The following is a 14723-nucleotide window of genomic DNA, read 5'->3' on the forward strand; positions in this document are numbered from 1 at the left end:
TTTCCACCCAGACTCAACGTGAGACTGAATGTGTTTTTACAGCAAGATACTTCTTCACATTTCAAATGAATGCTTTCACCATCTGTTTGTGATTTCTCTGTGGCAAATCTCTCAGTTCTCTCTCCCCTGAGAAGGGGCATTGTTTACCACTTCTTTGTTGGTCTTTTCCTCTACTGACTTTTATTCAACTTGTCTCCCAGAGAGTTCTGTCAACAATACTTACAGAAAAATTCCTTTGTCCGGGATCCTGGACTGGACCCGGGAAGGAATTTAGAGATGAGTAAGAGGCACTATCGCCTGCCAGAAGCTTCTAGTCTAGGGAAAAAAAAAAAAAAAAAAGGTTAAATGAGTCACCTGAGAGATCTGTACTCTGTGGGAATTCAGAGAAGAGAAAGACTGAGGAGAATTGAGGGAGGTTTTGTAGCAGAGGCGGAATTTGCGATGGGAACTGTGGCTGATGAGTAGTTCCTCAGGCAAGTGGTAGGGGAGCATTCCAGCTGAGGAATGCCAGCAGAAGCAAGGCCTGGAGTGTGGAAATCCTTGTAGGCAGAATAGTGAGAAATGCAGCTGAGCTGGAATAGGGAGTGGTGGCAGAAAAGGCTAGAAAGTATATTAAGACCATGTTAAGGAAGAGCCTCCTTTAGCATGTATCCTGAAAATGAGGATTTCTCACATAAACTGGGCCCTATTCAAATTACCCCAATTGAGAGAGTTAACTAAAATATAATAAACGATTATGGGGAAGGGTCCTGGTAAAGAACTATATATCTGCAATGATTTTTTTTTTTAAGGTTTTATTTATTTCAGGGGCGCCTGGGTGGCTGAGTCGTTAAGCGTCTGCCTTCGGCTCAGGTCATGATCCCAGGGTCCTGGGATGGAGCCCCGCATCAGGCTCCCTGCTCAGCGGGAAGCCTGCTTCTCCCTCTCCCACTCCCCCTGCTTGTGTTCCTGCTGTTGCTGTGTCTCTCTCTGTCAAATAAATAAAATCTTAAAAAAAAAAAAAAGATTTTATTTATTTCAGAGAGAGAACAGAAGAGCATGAGCCGGGTGAGGGGCAGAGGGAGAGGCAGTCTCCCTGCTGAGCAGGGAGCCAGATGCGGGACTCGATCCTGGGACTCCAGGATCATGACCTGAGCCAAAGGCAGACGCTTAACCAACTGAGCCACCCAGGTGCCCCTGCAATGATTTTTTTTTTTAAGCTTTTATCCTCATATCCCAATCTACGTAAACGTTAAAATAGGTCAATGAACCCTGGAATATTCTTCACTTTTTTCACCAAGCATTAACATTTTGCCACATTCACTTTGTCTCATGTTCCTGTTCGTTCTCTCTAAATGTCTCTATTACCCTGGAGGCCAAATTCTTAGTGTAGAACTTTAGGGACTGACGTTGGGTGGGCTTTCATGGGGAAGTGACCCAAAGGTGGAATTTATTCATTCTTTCAGACGTTTGTTGAGAACCTGTACCTTCTCTTCTGTCAGGGAGCTCTAGTTGAGGAAGAATGTCTGCAGCATAGTTCATGTGCCCTGATCCGCGGCAACAATTGACTTCGGGCCCAGGGCACTGGATGATGCTTTCAAGGTGATCACACTCCTTTTTTCAGTTTCAGAATTAAAGGTGGGGGTGTTCAGCACACACACTCACACCCCTTAGAAGCCTTTTTGCCTTGAACTTTGTGGGAGCTGGGGCGATTGGGTGTGCCACATTAACTCTAGACGGAGCTGACCGTTCTTTCAGCCCATTCCACCTAAGAAGAACCATGCCCCAAGCAAAGGAAGGGAGGAGTAGCAGGAAGGAAGTGAGAGCAGGCGCTTACCACTTAGACAAGGTGGTTTTGCAACTTTCTGGTAGAGGACGGTGTTTTGTTGGCGCGGGAGGGAGGGTCGGGTCCGGGAAGCCGGCGGAGTCGGCATACCCAGGGCCAGGTGTTTGATGAGGTGAAGCTAGAGACACAGACAGACATATGGCTAAACTGAGAAGGAAACAGACAGGTACTCCTAGGGAAGGGAGTGGAACTGGACCTAGCAGTAGTGGATTTATATTGAGCGCTCCCTGCAGGGCACCACTGGGAAAGCGTTTACAGGTATAATGTCACTTAATCCTCCCAACTCCTGGAGATGCTGTTATCTTAGTGGGGTAAGGGGAGTTCTGTAAACAGAGGCTCAAGAAACGCATAGGCTTATTTGCCCAAACGCTTATAGCCCCAAGTGTAAAGGCCAAGGCGGGGCATATATCTGTTTGACTCTGGAGCCCTTGATCATAACCAGTCCAGAGAGAGCTCCATAGAAGTGAGAGATGCTAACCCCAGGATTAAGAATGGGGACACATGGGTCCGAGGCTCTACATAGAGCCTTCCTCACTCCCAAGACCTGGGCACTTTTGCATGTGATTCAGAGCCCTTCAGGGTGAGACTGCAGTCTCCCTTTCTAGCTCCCTTACCCACCACTCCCCATAACACACCCTAAACCAGCCACACTGAGCCATCTCATGGACCTGTGTGAATATGGGTACTTTTCTGACTTTGTTCTCTCTCCACTCTCCCCCCTTATACTCCATTCCAGTCTAGCAAAATCTTTGTTTTTTAAGGTTTTATTTATTTATTTGAGAGGGAGAGAGAGAGAGCGCGCGCATGAGCAGGGAGAGGGAGAAGCAGACTCCCTGCTGAGCATGGAGCCCAAGGCTTAATTCCAGGACCTTGGGATCATGACCTGAGCCAAAGGCAGACACTTAACCAACTGAGCCATCCAGGCGCCCTGTAGTTTAGCAAAATCTTAATTCGAGGCCCAGCCTGTTGATCCTCTCCTCCACCAGTCCCACTCGCCTTGCTGTTAGAAGTATTAAGTATCTCTTTGCTGGATACTGAGAAATCTAGATGAGCAGGGCAAGTGCCCAATTCTCAAGGAGCCCGCAGTTTAGAAGGAGACATAATTAGATAAATACAAATAATAAAATAGTAATAGAAGTGTATGCAAGGTACAGAAGTTGCAAGCGCTTAGGAGGGAGTGATTAACTCAACAGGATAAAGTAGATGTGGTTAAGTGTCATAAAGGATGTGGAATATGAATTGGGGTTTTTAAATTTTTTTTAAGTTTGTTTATTTAAGTAATCTCTGCAGCCAGTGTGGGGCTCAAACTCACAACCCGGAGATCAAGAGTCACCTGCTCTTCTAACTGAGCCAGCCAGGTGCCCCTAAATTGGGTTTTTTTAGATAGTTGCCTGAGAGACAAGGAAGGGAAGGACATTCCAGAAAGAGGACACAGCATCTACAACAAGCTACAGTATGGCTTATTCAGGAAACTAATAAAGTGTTAGGGAGGGAGACCTGCAGGAAGGAGGAATAATGGGAGTTGAGGCTTACTGAGGAGTCAGATCATTGAGACCTATCTGCATACTAGAGTTTGAACTATAACTGATAGATACATATGGGCATTTAATCCAAATCTGTTGAGCAGATGGGTGGAGAATCATTAGAAGGTTTTAAGCTGCAGCATGATAGGCCTGTGGGAGCAGGCCAGGCGAGAAACGGCGAGCGCTGAGAACCAAGCCATGACAGTGAGACTCGAAAGCATGGGATGGTTTCCAGAGATGGACACAGTGAGGGATTTGATGAAGGAGGTGAGAGAGAAGTAGTTGAGGGCAGCCGCTGAGATTCTTACTTGGAAGGGGGGGTGCCTCCTTTCCAAATGGGGGCTTCAGGTAGTAGAGGCCCAGGCTTGCTTTCTTGTTTATAGATGAGTGTCCCCTGACAGAGAACAGGCACTCTATCTTTTTCATTTCCCTGTCCTTTGCTTTAGCACTGAGACCAGTGTAGTGGTTGGCTCTCAGGTCCCCAGTGGAGAGCAGAGAGACACAGAGAGCATTCACTTCGAGCTGAATTTTAAATGTGTTATATCTGCTCTTCACAGTTTTCCACAAGGGCCCTCCCAAGAAAAGAGTCTTCTGCCTGCCTCTCTAACCTCATCCATCTAGAGGAATCTGTGGCCATGGCTGGAAGACTGTCTCTCAAGTGAAAAGTCTTCAAGCCTCATGTTTTACCTTTAAAAGCAATGCACATTTTACATTCTTCTTATTAATCCCTGTTTTAATATAATACTTCCCTCCCCCCAAAAAACTCCCACTGTAAATAACAATGTCATTCCCAGCATATATGTACTATTTATTCCAGGCTTTATATATACCCCGTAGCACACTGCTGCATACCCCCAGGAGTATCCCAGTTTGAGAAGAACCACAAAATGTGATTTTTTTTTTCAGCAATGTGCTATATTTTTAATTCCATTGGGCTGATAGGAACACACCCCTTCAACTGCATCTAAGACTCTGAGAAGCCAGAGTCACACGAGGCCAAAAGATGAGAGAGACTTGACTGTAACCTTATGGACCTTTCCAACTCACATTCCCAGGTACTGCAGAAGTTGGGGAAAACTGTGGAAACCAAAGATGAACGGTTTGAACAAAGTGCCAACAACTTCTACCATCAACAGGTAATCCGGAGGGTGGGGAAGGGAGGCTTGGAGGAAGCAAGAAGACAAGGAGGGCTGAGTGGCAGAAGAAGAGCAGGTCCTGCAAACCAACAGGCATCTCTACTAAGCCATCCTCCCCCCAGGGGTAAGGGCCACAGGGTGATCTGCTGCTTACCCTTTCCCTGGCAACCAGAGAAACTTCCCTTTCCCGTTCCTGCTGCCCTGGGTTTTGGGGGACAGACAAGTACTCTTCTTTTCTCTTCGTGGCTCCCCCGGCTATGGTGGCATCACCAGGTCCTTAGACAAAGTTGCAGCAAGCCCCCGCCCCCTCTGCTTTTGGCTTATCACTTCCCCAGAGTGCCTCTGTCCCACCCTCTGGCTCTTCTCATCAGAGTTGCACCCTGTTTTCCTTGTTGCCTCTTTGTCCACTCCCTCTGCCTCACCTGAGCCCTCATTTCTAAATAATCCCTCTGTCTTTCACCTGTCATTCTCCCCAACAAACCTCCTATTCTCCCTGTGCCTTCCATCTTCGCTGGATGCTACAGGTAATTTTATGTAGAAATTTCCAGTAAGAAGTGGAGAACGGGTTTAACCTCCCAGGGGATATTTCACTTCCCGTCTCCATGTGCCAGGCACTGTGCTGGGTGCTTTACGCACATGATCTCATTTAACTGTCATCTCAGCCCCAGAGGTTGCAGTCCCCTCTTTATTGTGGAAGGGGGTTATTAACTTACATGACTATGCAGTTGTCATGCAGTTCTACCACTTAACTCATCCGAGTTAGGTCACAGCTCACGGGTTAAGGACACAGTCGCCCACTAGACTGCTTCACTTCAGACACCAGCCATAAGCTCTGGAGCTCCCAGGCCCCCTGCCCTTCTGACCAACGCTACAAATTTGGGGGTTCCTACTAGCCACTCAGCTTCCACAATCCATGAGAACAACTCACAGAACTCAGGAAAGCACTCTATTTACAATTACTGCTTTATTACAAACCATACAAATCAGGACCAGCCAAGTAAAGAGACACATAATGTGAGGTCTGGGAGAGCTCCAAATGAGAAGCTTCTGGGTTCTCAAGACATGTCACCTTCCTGGCACTTGGATAGAGGATTACCAACCAGGGAAGCGCACCCAAGCGTCAGGTGTCTAGAGTTTTTTTTATTGTGATTTCATTACAGTGCATCCGTGGCCACATGATTGAATTTAATCTCTAGCTCCCTTTCTCTCCCCTCCACTGGAGGTCAGGCTGATATCACCTGTCTCAAAGCCCCAACCCTCTAATCACATGGTTCATCTTTCCAGCCTGCCCAGCCACCATCCTGAGTCATTTGTTTAGCATAAACTGACTCTGATCTGAGAGGCCCACCATGAATAAGAAACACATCCCTATCACTCAGGAAATCCCAAGGAGTTAGAAGTTACTTCCCAGGAACTGGGGACAAAGGCCAGCCAAATTCTTTACTGGACAATATCAGTAAATTGAATTATATGGAAAATAATTCTCTAAAATTATATTAAAAGGACATTCACTATAATCTAATTCAGCAGTTGATTATATTAGAATCATTTGGGAAATGTATATATATATTTTAAAGATTTTTTTTATTTATTGAGAGAGAGAGAGAGAGCATGAGCTGGAGGAGAGGCAGATAGGGAGAGGCAGACTCCCTGCTGAGCAGGGAGCCTGATTTGAGGGGGGCTCAATGCGGGGCTCTATCCTAGGACCCTGGGATCATGACCTGAGCTGAAGGCAGACACTTAACCCACTGAGCCACCCAGGCACCCTTTGGGAAATATTTTTACATGTGAGATCTCTGGTAGTAGGGCTTGAGAATCTGTACTTTTAAACTTGTTTTAATGGAAGATTTCAAATATATGCACAGATAGGAAAACTTGTATAATTAATCCACATGTACATACCCATCTCTCAGCTTTAATAAGTAATCAACTCATTTCTGTTTCCACCTACTTTCCCACATCCTTGATTACTATGAAGCAAATTCTACGTATCATATCATTTTATCCATAAAAATTTCATTATCAGTCTCTAAAGGTAAGGACTCTTTTAAAATACAACCACAAAGCCATTATCACACCTAAAAATATTTTCTATGAGATATTTACTCGTTACAACAAACCAGAAAGGACAAGAAAAACATGAATTAAAAAATCCTGATTTCGGGGCACCTGGGTGGCTCAGTCAGTTAAGCATCTACCTCTGGCTTGGGTCATGATGCTGGGTTGGAGCCAAATCAGGCTCCCTTCTCAGGATGGAGCCTGTTTCTCCCTCTCCTTCTGCCCTCCCCCCACTTGTGTGTTCTCTCTCTCAAATAAATGAATAAAATCTTAAAAAAAAAAAATCCTGATTTCACACCCTCCCATACTACCACCACTGTTGTCTTATATCCTTACAATCACTCTGCTATGAATGTGTATGATCTTTAAGTAAATCCACAATAAATAAATAGGTTTACAAAAGTGAGATTATTCCGTTGATACTGGTTTTATAACTTGCCCTGTTCAAAGTTAACAATACAATACAAATATCTTTTTTGATATCCCACTAAAATGTAAGATTAAGTGATATCTTCAAAAAGTAGCAATAATTTCTTAATATAAAATATCCAGTCAATATTCACACTCCCCTAATGATGTCCTTTTTTTTTTTTTTTTTTTTTTTTTTTTTTTTTTTTTTTTTTTTTTTAGTTTATTTAAACCAGCAACTTGTTGGCATGTTTAAGTCTCTTAGGTTTAGGGCGCCTGGGTGGCTCAGTCGGTTAATCGACTGCCTTCAGCTCAGGTCATGATCCTGGAGTCCCAGGATCGAGTCCCGCATCGGGCTCCCTGCTCAGTGGGGAGTCTGCTTCTCCCTCTGACCCTCCCCCCTCTCATACTCTATCTCATTCTCTCTCTCAAATAAATAAATAAAATCTTTAAAAAAAAAAAAGTCTCTTAGGTTTAAAGTTAAATCTCTTCATCTGCGGGGTTTCTGATCCCTCCCTCGTGCAGTTTGTTTGTCGGTGACACTAGATTGTTCTCCTGACGTTTCCTGAAGCCTCAACTTGACTGATTGAGTCCCTATAGTACTGTTTAGCATGCCCCTCTGTCTCTGGTATTTTCTGTAAATTAATAATTAGATTTAGAGGCTTGATGAGATTCAGATTTTTGTTTTTGTTTGTTTAGGTGGCAAGAATACTTGTAATTTTTATAGGTGTGAGAGTTTTCCATCTGGAGGCACATAATGTCTGCGTGTCTCCTTTTTGTGTGACATTAACAGCCTTGGTTGATCATTAACTAGGGAATCTATGTTTTGTATTAAGTTTCCAGGTAATGATGATGTAGTAGCTAGTCTGAGAACAGCATTTGGCAATCACTGATTTAGTCTAACTCTGGGGAGGGAAATAGGATCTGCGAAGGAGGTCATTTAATCAAGGTAAAAGCCTAAGAGTTGCAGAGCTGGGATTCCAACTTAAACCCTGTGCCCTTCCCCCTGCACCTCACTAGGAGGCCTCTGGGGGCGTCTGCTCAGCGGCAGTGACTGTTCTGCTTCTAACTGCAGCATGAAAAGAACAGGAATCAGTAAGTCGACACCCACATCAAGAGGGTTCTGCCCCTTGGCCCATTCTGTACCTCGGTCTTTCCTCTTCCTCTCTGCCTTAAAGGATGGATCTACCAATGGCAGGTGTGTGGGTAGAAAAGGTAGGAGATGAAGGAAAGACCATCAAGAAGAAGAGGATCAGATAGATGTTGACAGTCCCCTCAGAATTTCTGGGTGAGGCCACCAACTGAACGTCACTTGAAGGGGAGAGAAGCTAGATTTGAGAAATGAAATGGAGGTAGAATAGGAATAAGGGAAACTTCTCCCGAGAGAAGGGTTTTCCTCCAGTGACTGGTATTGGAGCATGCGTGAAAAGCTCATTTCACAAGCACGTCACGGGAGCCTGCTGCACACCGGGCGCCATGCTACATTCTGGGACTTCGATGTGAACACGACAACATGCCTGCCCTCAGACTCTTACAGTTGAAGGGGAAAGACAGTGACAATGCAGTCCGGTCGGAGACTGGACCTGGGGTGGCTAAGATGAACAAGAGGGAAAAAAACAAGGTCAAGGAGATTGAGAGTGAAGTATTCCAGAAGGTGGATCAGTTGGTCATGTGCCCAGGGCCTTACCACAATCAGCTTGTAGGAGAACTTTTCGTTAATAAATAAATACCACTCCCAAACTTCCCAGCCTGATTCCAAGGCCTTGCCACTTGCCTGGGTTCCTAAGCAAATTTCCATAGGTAGTTTTCCTTGAGGGCTCTGCTTTGCTTCCTCTTCAAACCATATTAAATAGGAAGAATTGTTTTCCTCAAGCAGCATTTTAATTTCTGATTTCTGGTAGTGACAGCTGCTTCCAGTTCATTGCTTTTAAAATCAAACCTCGGGGCACCTGGGTGGCTCAGTTGTTAAGCGTCTGCCTTCGGCTCAAGTCATGGTCCCAAGGTTCTGGGATCGAGCCCCGCATCGGGCTCCCTGCTCCGCAGGAAGCCTGCTTCTTCCTCTCCCCTGCTTGTGTTCCCTCTCTCTCTGATGTAATAAATAAATACAATCTTTAAAAAAATAAAAAATAAAGTAAAATAATAAAGTCAAACCTCATGGTGATGCCTGGGTGGCTCAGTTGGTGAAGCCTCTGACTCTTGATTTCAGCTCAGGTCATGGTCTCAGGGTCTTGAGATCAAGCCCCACATTGTGCTCTGTGCTCAGCGGGGAGTCTGTTGGAGATTCTCTCTATCCCTCTGCCCCTCCCCCTGTTTGGGCATGCGTGCTCTCTCTCTCTCTCTCTCTCTGTCAAATAAATAAATAAATAAAATCAAACAAGCTTCTTGTCTCCCTTCAGGACCTCCATCAAATGAAGCACTTTTAGCACTCGCTCAGGATTGATCGTGCTACTTACTGTTTTGCTGAGTGTTTGGGTTTCTCTGAGTCCATTTCTCTCCAGCAAGTGGGGAACCCCAGGACAAGGATTTTCTTAGCACATAGCTTTGTCTGCCTTAGGACAAGCTTCCAGAATGAGTGGTCCATTAACTGAGGGCTGGGGCTGTTTGCGTAAGGGATAGGAAGGACCAACCCAGACTCTTTATGGGGTTACCAAGAATTTGGCATGGATTCAGAGAGCCAAAGTGATAAAATCATAAGCTACAGGGCTAGAGATGGTCTTACCCGACATTTATAGAGGAGGAAAATAAAGCCAGAAAAGTGGAATAACTTGCAGGTTTTTGACTCTCAGACAAGTGGGAACCTAAGACTGTGCAAGTTGTATCTGTCAAGAAAGATGCTGGGATTCTTCAGCCTGGAGACATTTTGGGGTGGGGGGACAGGGACAGACAGGCCAGCAAAATAAAATGACACCCAGTGGTGTCCCACCACCCCACTTCCCGCTACCACCACACACACACACACACACACATACACACTCTCTCTCTCTCTCTCTCTCTCTCTCTCTTCATCTCCTCAAAGGAAAGAGCAAGAGCATAAAGAACTTTGACCTAGAGGTTTGATCCTAAAACACAGAAGTGGAGTTGGGCTTTTGTGAGGTGCAGTGGAAGGCAGAAGGCATTCACATTTTATGGACTCTGGTATCAATAGAACCCCCTGGTTTTGAACAACGTACATACAGCCTCCATAGTCATGCATGGTAGCCTTGATTACTGATCCGATTTTTCAGGCCATATAATATCTAATGGAGAAAAACAATTTTGATTTCATTTGTAGAAATTATGCAAGATGATTTAACAGCTTTTGTTACTTAGATGTGTATTCTGGAGATCAAATCTTCATGGTGAAATAAAAAGTTGAGCCCATGTTCTTTTCTTTCAAAAAAAGAACTTGAAATCCTTGTTAATTTTTATAATCCTCAAAACTCTTTCAGAACTCTCTCAAACTTTAACTATCACATTTTTAAAACTCTCAAACTTATACCCACCTACCATATCCATGTTTAAAAGATTTTATGTATATTGAACATCTTAGACTACTTAAACTTTTTTCCCATTAATGAAAAAGCAAGGAGGAAATGAAACATCCTTCCTGGTGAATGCTGAGTGTTTCCAAATTTTGGTGACTGACGGTCTCCATCGTGCTGTTGAAAGCACTTCCTCAAGGTCACCAGTGACTTCCAGTTACCAAGTCCAGTGCCTATGACTGGTTCTTCCTGCACTCTAACCTCTCTGTAGCATCTGGCCCCTCCTTGGTCATTTCTCTGACACTCTCCTGATCCTCACTTGCTGTGATACACCACACAATGTCGGCTCTTCTCCCAGCTCTCTGACAGTGTCTTCGACTCCCTTGAGACTGTCTGTGCGTTCGTGTCCCTTGAGTCCTGGCATTGAGCCCCAAGGGCTTTTAACCTGAGGTATGGTCAAGAGTTTGGGCTGGCTTAGAAGTAAGGCAGAAAATGTGGATGAAATAATTAGTCCAATTTTCTTTGACCGACTTGACCTAGATTTTCTGCTGCTAAATTTACATAATAATGATCTTTCCTGCAAAGATTTCCACAGATTAAAAAAAAAATTAAGATTTATTTATTTGAGAGTGGGGGGAGGGAGGGGCAGAGGCAGAGGGAGAGAGAGAGAACCCCAAGCAGACTCCCTGCTGAGCATGGAACCCAACATGGGGCCACCCCACAACCTATGAGATTATGACCTGAGCCGAAACCAGAAGTCAGACGCTTAACCGACTGAGCCACCCAGGCGCACCCCCAGATAAAAAAAATTTTAATGTAAGTTGTTAGATAGAATTTTCTGATTTTCAGTTTTTCTCCCATATATTTTTGTTGTTGTTGTTAAAGATTTTATTTATTTGACAGAGAGAGACACAGCGAGAGAGGGAACACAAGCAGGGGGAGTGGGAAAGGGAGAAGCAGGCTTCCGGCCGAGCAAGGAGCCCGATCCGGGGCTCGATCCCAGGACTCTGGGATCATGACTGAGCCAAAGGCAGATGCTTAACAACTGAGCCACCCAGGTGCCCCTCCCATAATTTTTTTTTATACTCTTGGTATGCTCAATAGCCTATCTAGTGCTGAAAACAAGCAAAACAAATGAACAAGTTCACAAGTGCTTTATGGTGTACGCATAATGAATCTTAGCTTGAATACTCCTTCCCCGAAACTGTTGTGAGGCTCACTGTTCTGACCCATAGGCCCTGCCCTGTAGAATACACTAAAGTGGGCTGCCCCTTTCAGTCCAGGCCCACACTCCTGAAGGCAGGCTCCAAATGTCAATAGTCTGGCTTCAACTCCCTTCTCACACAACAACTCCTAGAAACTGGAGTCCACACAGAGGAAAGACACCAGAGTCAGAAGGGGCTTTAAATAACAACAGAGAGAGCCTATGAAAGAGAAGACTCGGTGCAGGGTCTGGGAAAGATGTCTTCCAACATATGTGCAAGAGTTATCAGATCTATTCTGAGTACAGAAGGCCAGCCCGAGACCAGTGGGCCAGAGTTCTAGTAGAACTATTTAAAATTGAAGCACAACCTCAGCAAGAAGTCATGAGTTTCTGCTTGCAGGAGATATTCAAGAAGTGGAGGCTAAATGAACATTTGTCAGAGTTCAGACAAAATGGTTCATCTGTTGGGTTGAGATTTGAACATCCAAACTTAAATGATACCTTCCTCTCCTTTTCTCCCTTCTTTTTTTTCCAGGGAGGAGACCTAATCTGTGCTTGGGAGGCCCAGCCAAAAAAAAAGAGAGAGAATTCAGACACAGGAGCGAAGATAGGATTGGGTAGATGGATAGAGCTATAGATGAGGCCATTGGAGTTGGGACTGAAGGAGAATCAGGGATGAGCCATTTGGAAGAGAAGTGTAAAGCCCGTGACTGATGGAAGGGAAGGGTGAAGGGAGGCAAGGCAGAGAAGGATGTCGGGGGAGAAGAGGAATGGCCTGTGTGAGGGTTCACGGGAGAAAGAAGGCCGAGCGTCTACAGAAGATGGTGATGGTTTACTTACCCAGAGAGGAAGGTATAAGCCAGAGGGTCACATAGATAGCGTCACCTAGGACACCTAAATTTCAGCAGAGGAACTGGGGTACAGGCTTTTGTTCGCCAGAAGGAAGAACGGGAAAGAAGGCCTGCAAGTGCCATGGGAACAATCTCCAAACAAAAACTGCCCCCAAAAAGACAACCTCCAACTTCTTGGTAAAGAGAACAGAGGCTAATTTATAACATTTGCAAATTCCAGGATTGATTTCTCCTTTTAACCTACTCTTCTACCTTGATCTCTGAAGCATCTTTCCAGATGTATCTCTCTGGTCACCAAAAGCACTTCTCCCTTGCAGGCAGAAGGCCAGAAGCTCTACAAGGACCTGAAGAACTTCCTTAGTGCAGTCAAAGGTGGGTAGCGTACAGCACAGGAGAAGCAAGCTCCTGAGAGCTCTGAGGATGGAAAGAAAAACACCCAGTCTCAGGCGATTTATCACAGGCCTGCCCCTGAGGCCCAGACCGTGTGGGCATAGGAAGAGCAATGTTTCCTGTCCCAGCCCCCGCCCAGCTTTCCTCATGGGTCACCCAAACCTTCTGGGGGTGCGCGTCCTTCTGAAGTAGACTTGCTGATCTGCCCGTTGACCCGTATGGCTATAGCAGCCTCCTTTGGGGGAAGCTGTAAGGTGGGACCGACTTCTCTCCTTTCAGTGATGCATGAAAGCTCAAAGAGAGTGTCAGAAACCCTGCAGGAGATCTACAGCAGCGAGTGGGACGGTCACGAGGAGCTGAAGGCCATTGCAGGGGTAAGAGTGTCCCGGCTTCACAGCTCTTTAGCAACTCACTTCTGCCTTCTCTTAGCTTCTCTGTCCAAGCAAATAGGAAAGCAAAGGAGCCAGTCCGCATCCTTCATGTGTATAGCCTCAGCAACAACCATGAGGGTAACAACAAGTGTTCCCTGATCTGCGGATTCCTCTGCAGTCGGCCATCTTCCTCTCTTTAAAACCTTATGGAAGTTCTACCTACATAAAACCCAGCTGGTTGTCTTTGAAAACTAAGTTCATGCAGTTTTTTCCTCCCAAATTTCCCTGTCCTTCAAGCTCGAGTCCAAGACTGACCATCTCTTCCTGTTCTTGATCCCTGAAGGTATGTCCAGTGTCTTATAGGGCGGTTCCTGGGGGCAGGGCTGTTTCTTCATCTGACTCTTCACCAGAAGCCAACATGACATTCTAAACACAGCGCTCCAAAAGGAAGTTTGTGCGGGAAGAATTTGGGTTTTTCCCTGCTTGGCATTTGTTGCCGAGAAGTGGGGCCCTCACCTCTGCCCTTTGCCTCTACCCCACAGAATAATGATCTCCTTTGGGAAGACTATGAAGAGAAACTAGCTGACCAGGCGTTGAGGACCATGGAAAACTACGTAGCCCAGTTCAGCGAGATTAAGGTAATCCGTTTCAGAGTCGAGGGTGGCCCCCAGAGTAAACATCCTAAGTAGAGTTCGAACCCACGGTTAGAAATGAAGCTAAGGGGGCACCTGGGTGGCTCAGTCGTTAAGCATCTGCCTTCAGCTCAGGTCATGATCCCGGGGTCCTGGGATCGAGCCCCACATCGAGCTCCCTGCTCAGTAGGGAGCCTGCTTCTCCCTCTCCCTCTGCCTGCCGCTCCCCCTGCTTGTGCTCTCTCTCTCTCTCTGACAAATTAATAAAAAAAAATTTTTTTTATTTTATTTTTTTTTAATTTTTTTATTGTTATGTTAATCCCCATACATTACATCATTAGTTTTAGATATAGTGTTCCATGATTCATTGTTTGTGCATAACACCCAGTGCTCCATGCAGAACGTGCCCTCCTCAATACCCATCACCAGGCTAACCCATCCTCCCACCCCCCTCCCCTCTAGAACCCTCAGTTTGTTTTTCAGAGTCCATCGTCTCTCATGGTTCTTCTCCCCCTCCGATTTCCCCCCCTTCATTCTTCCCCTCCTGCTACATTCTTCTTCTTTTTTTCTTTCTTAACATATATTGCATTATTTGTTTCAGAGGTACAGATCTGAGATTCAACAGTCTTGCACAATTCACAGCGCTTACCAGAACACATACCCTCCCCAGTGTCCATCACCCAGTCACCCCATCCCTCCCACCCCACCCCCCACTCCAGCAACCCTCAGTTTGTTTCCTGAGATTAAGAATTCCTCATATCAATGAGGTCATATGATACATGTCTTTCTCTGTTTGACTTATTTCGCTTAGCATAATACCCTCCAGTTCCATCCACGTTGTTGCAAATGGCAAGATCTCATTCC

General features: G+C 45.5%; 1 protein-coding gene across 2 annotated transcripts in view; it reads left to right on the forward strand.

Annotated features, from left to right (window-relative positions):
- The window catches only part of BIN2 (bridging integrator 2), a 32172-nt gene that overhangs the window by 2253 nt on the left and 15196 nt on the right, over positions 1–14723 (forward strand). For both annotated transcript variants that reach the window (XM_032420790.1, XM_032420792.1), the window contains exons 2-5: positions 4404–4484; positions 12784–12838; positions 13136–13230; positions 13770–13865. In XM_032420790.1, the coding sequence (XP_032276681.1) occupies positions 4404–4484; positions 12784–12838; positions 13136–13230; positions 13770–13865 (327 nt within the window). The remainder of the gene's footprint in view (positions 1–4403; positions 4485–12783; positions 12839–13135; positions 13231–13769; positions 13866–14723) is intronic.

Source organism: Phoca vitulina, unplaced genomic scaffold (assembly GCF_004348235.1).
Source record: "Phoca vitulina isolate PV1807 unplaced genomic scaffold, GSC_HSeal_1.0 scaffold23, whole genome shotgun sequence".
NCBI classification, from domain to species: domain Eukaryota; kingdom Metazoa; phylum Chordata; class Mammalia; order Carnivora; family Phocidae; genus Phoca; species Phoca vitulina.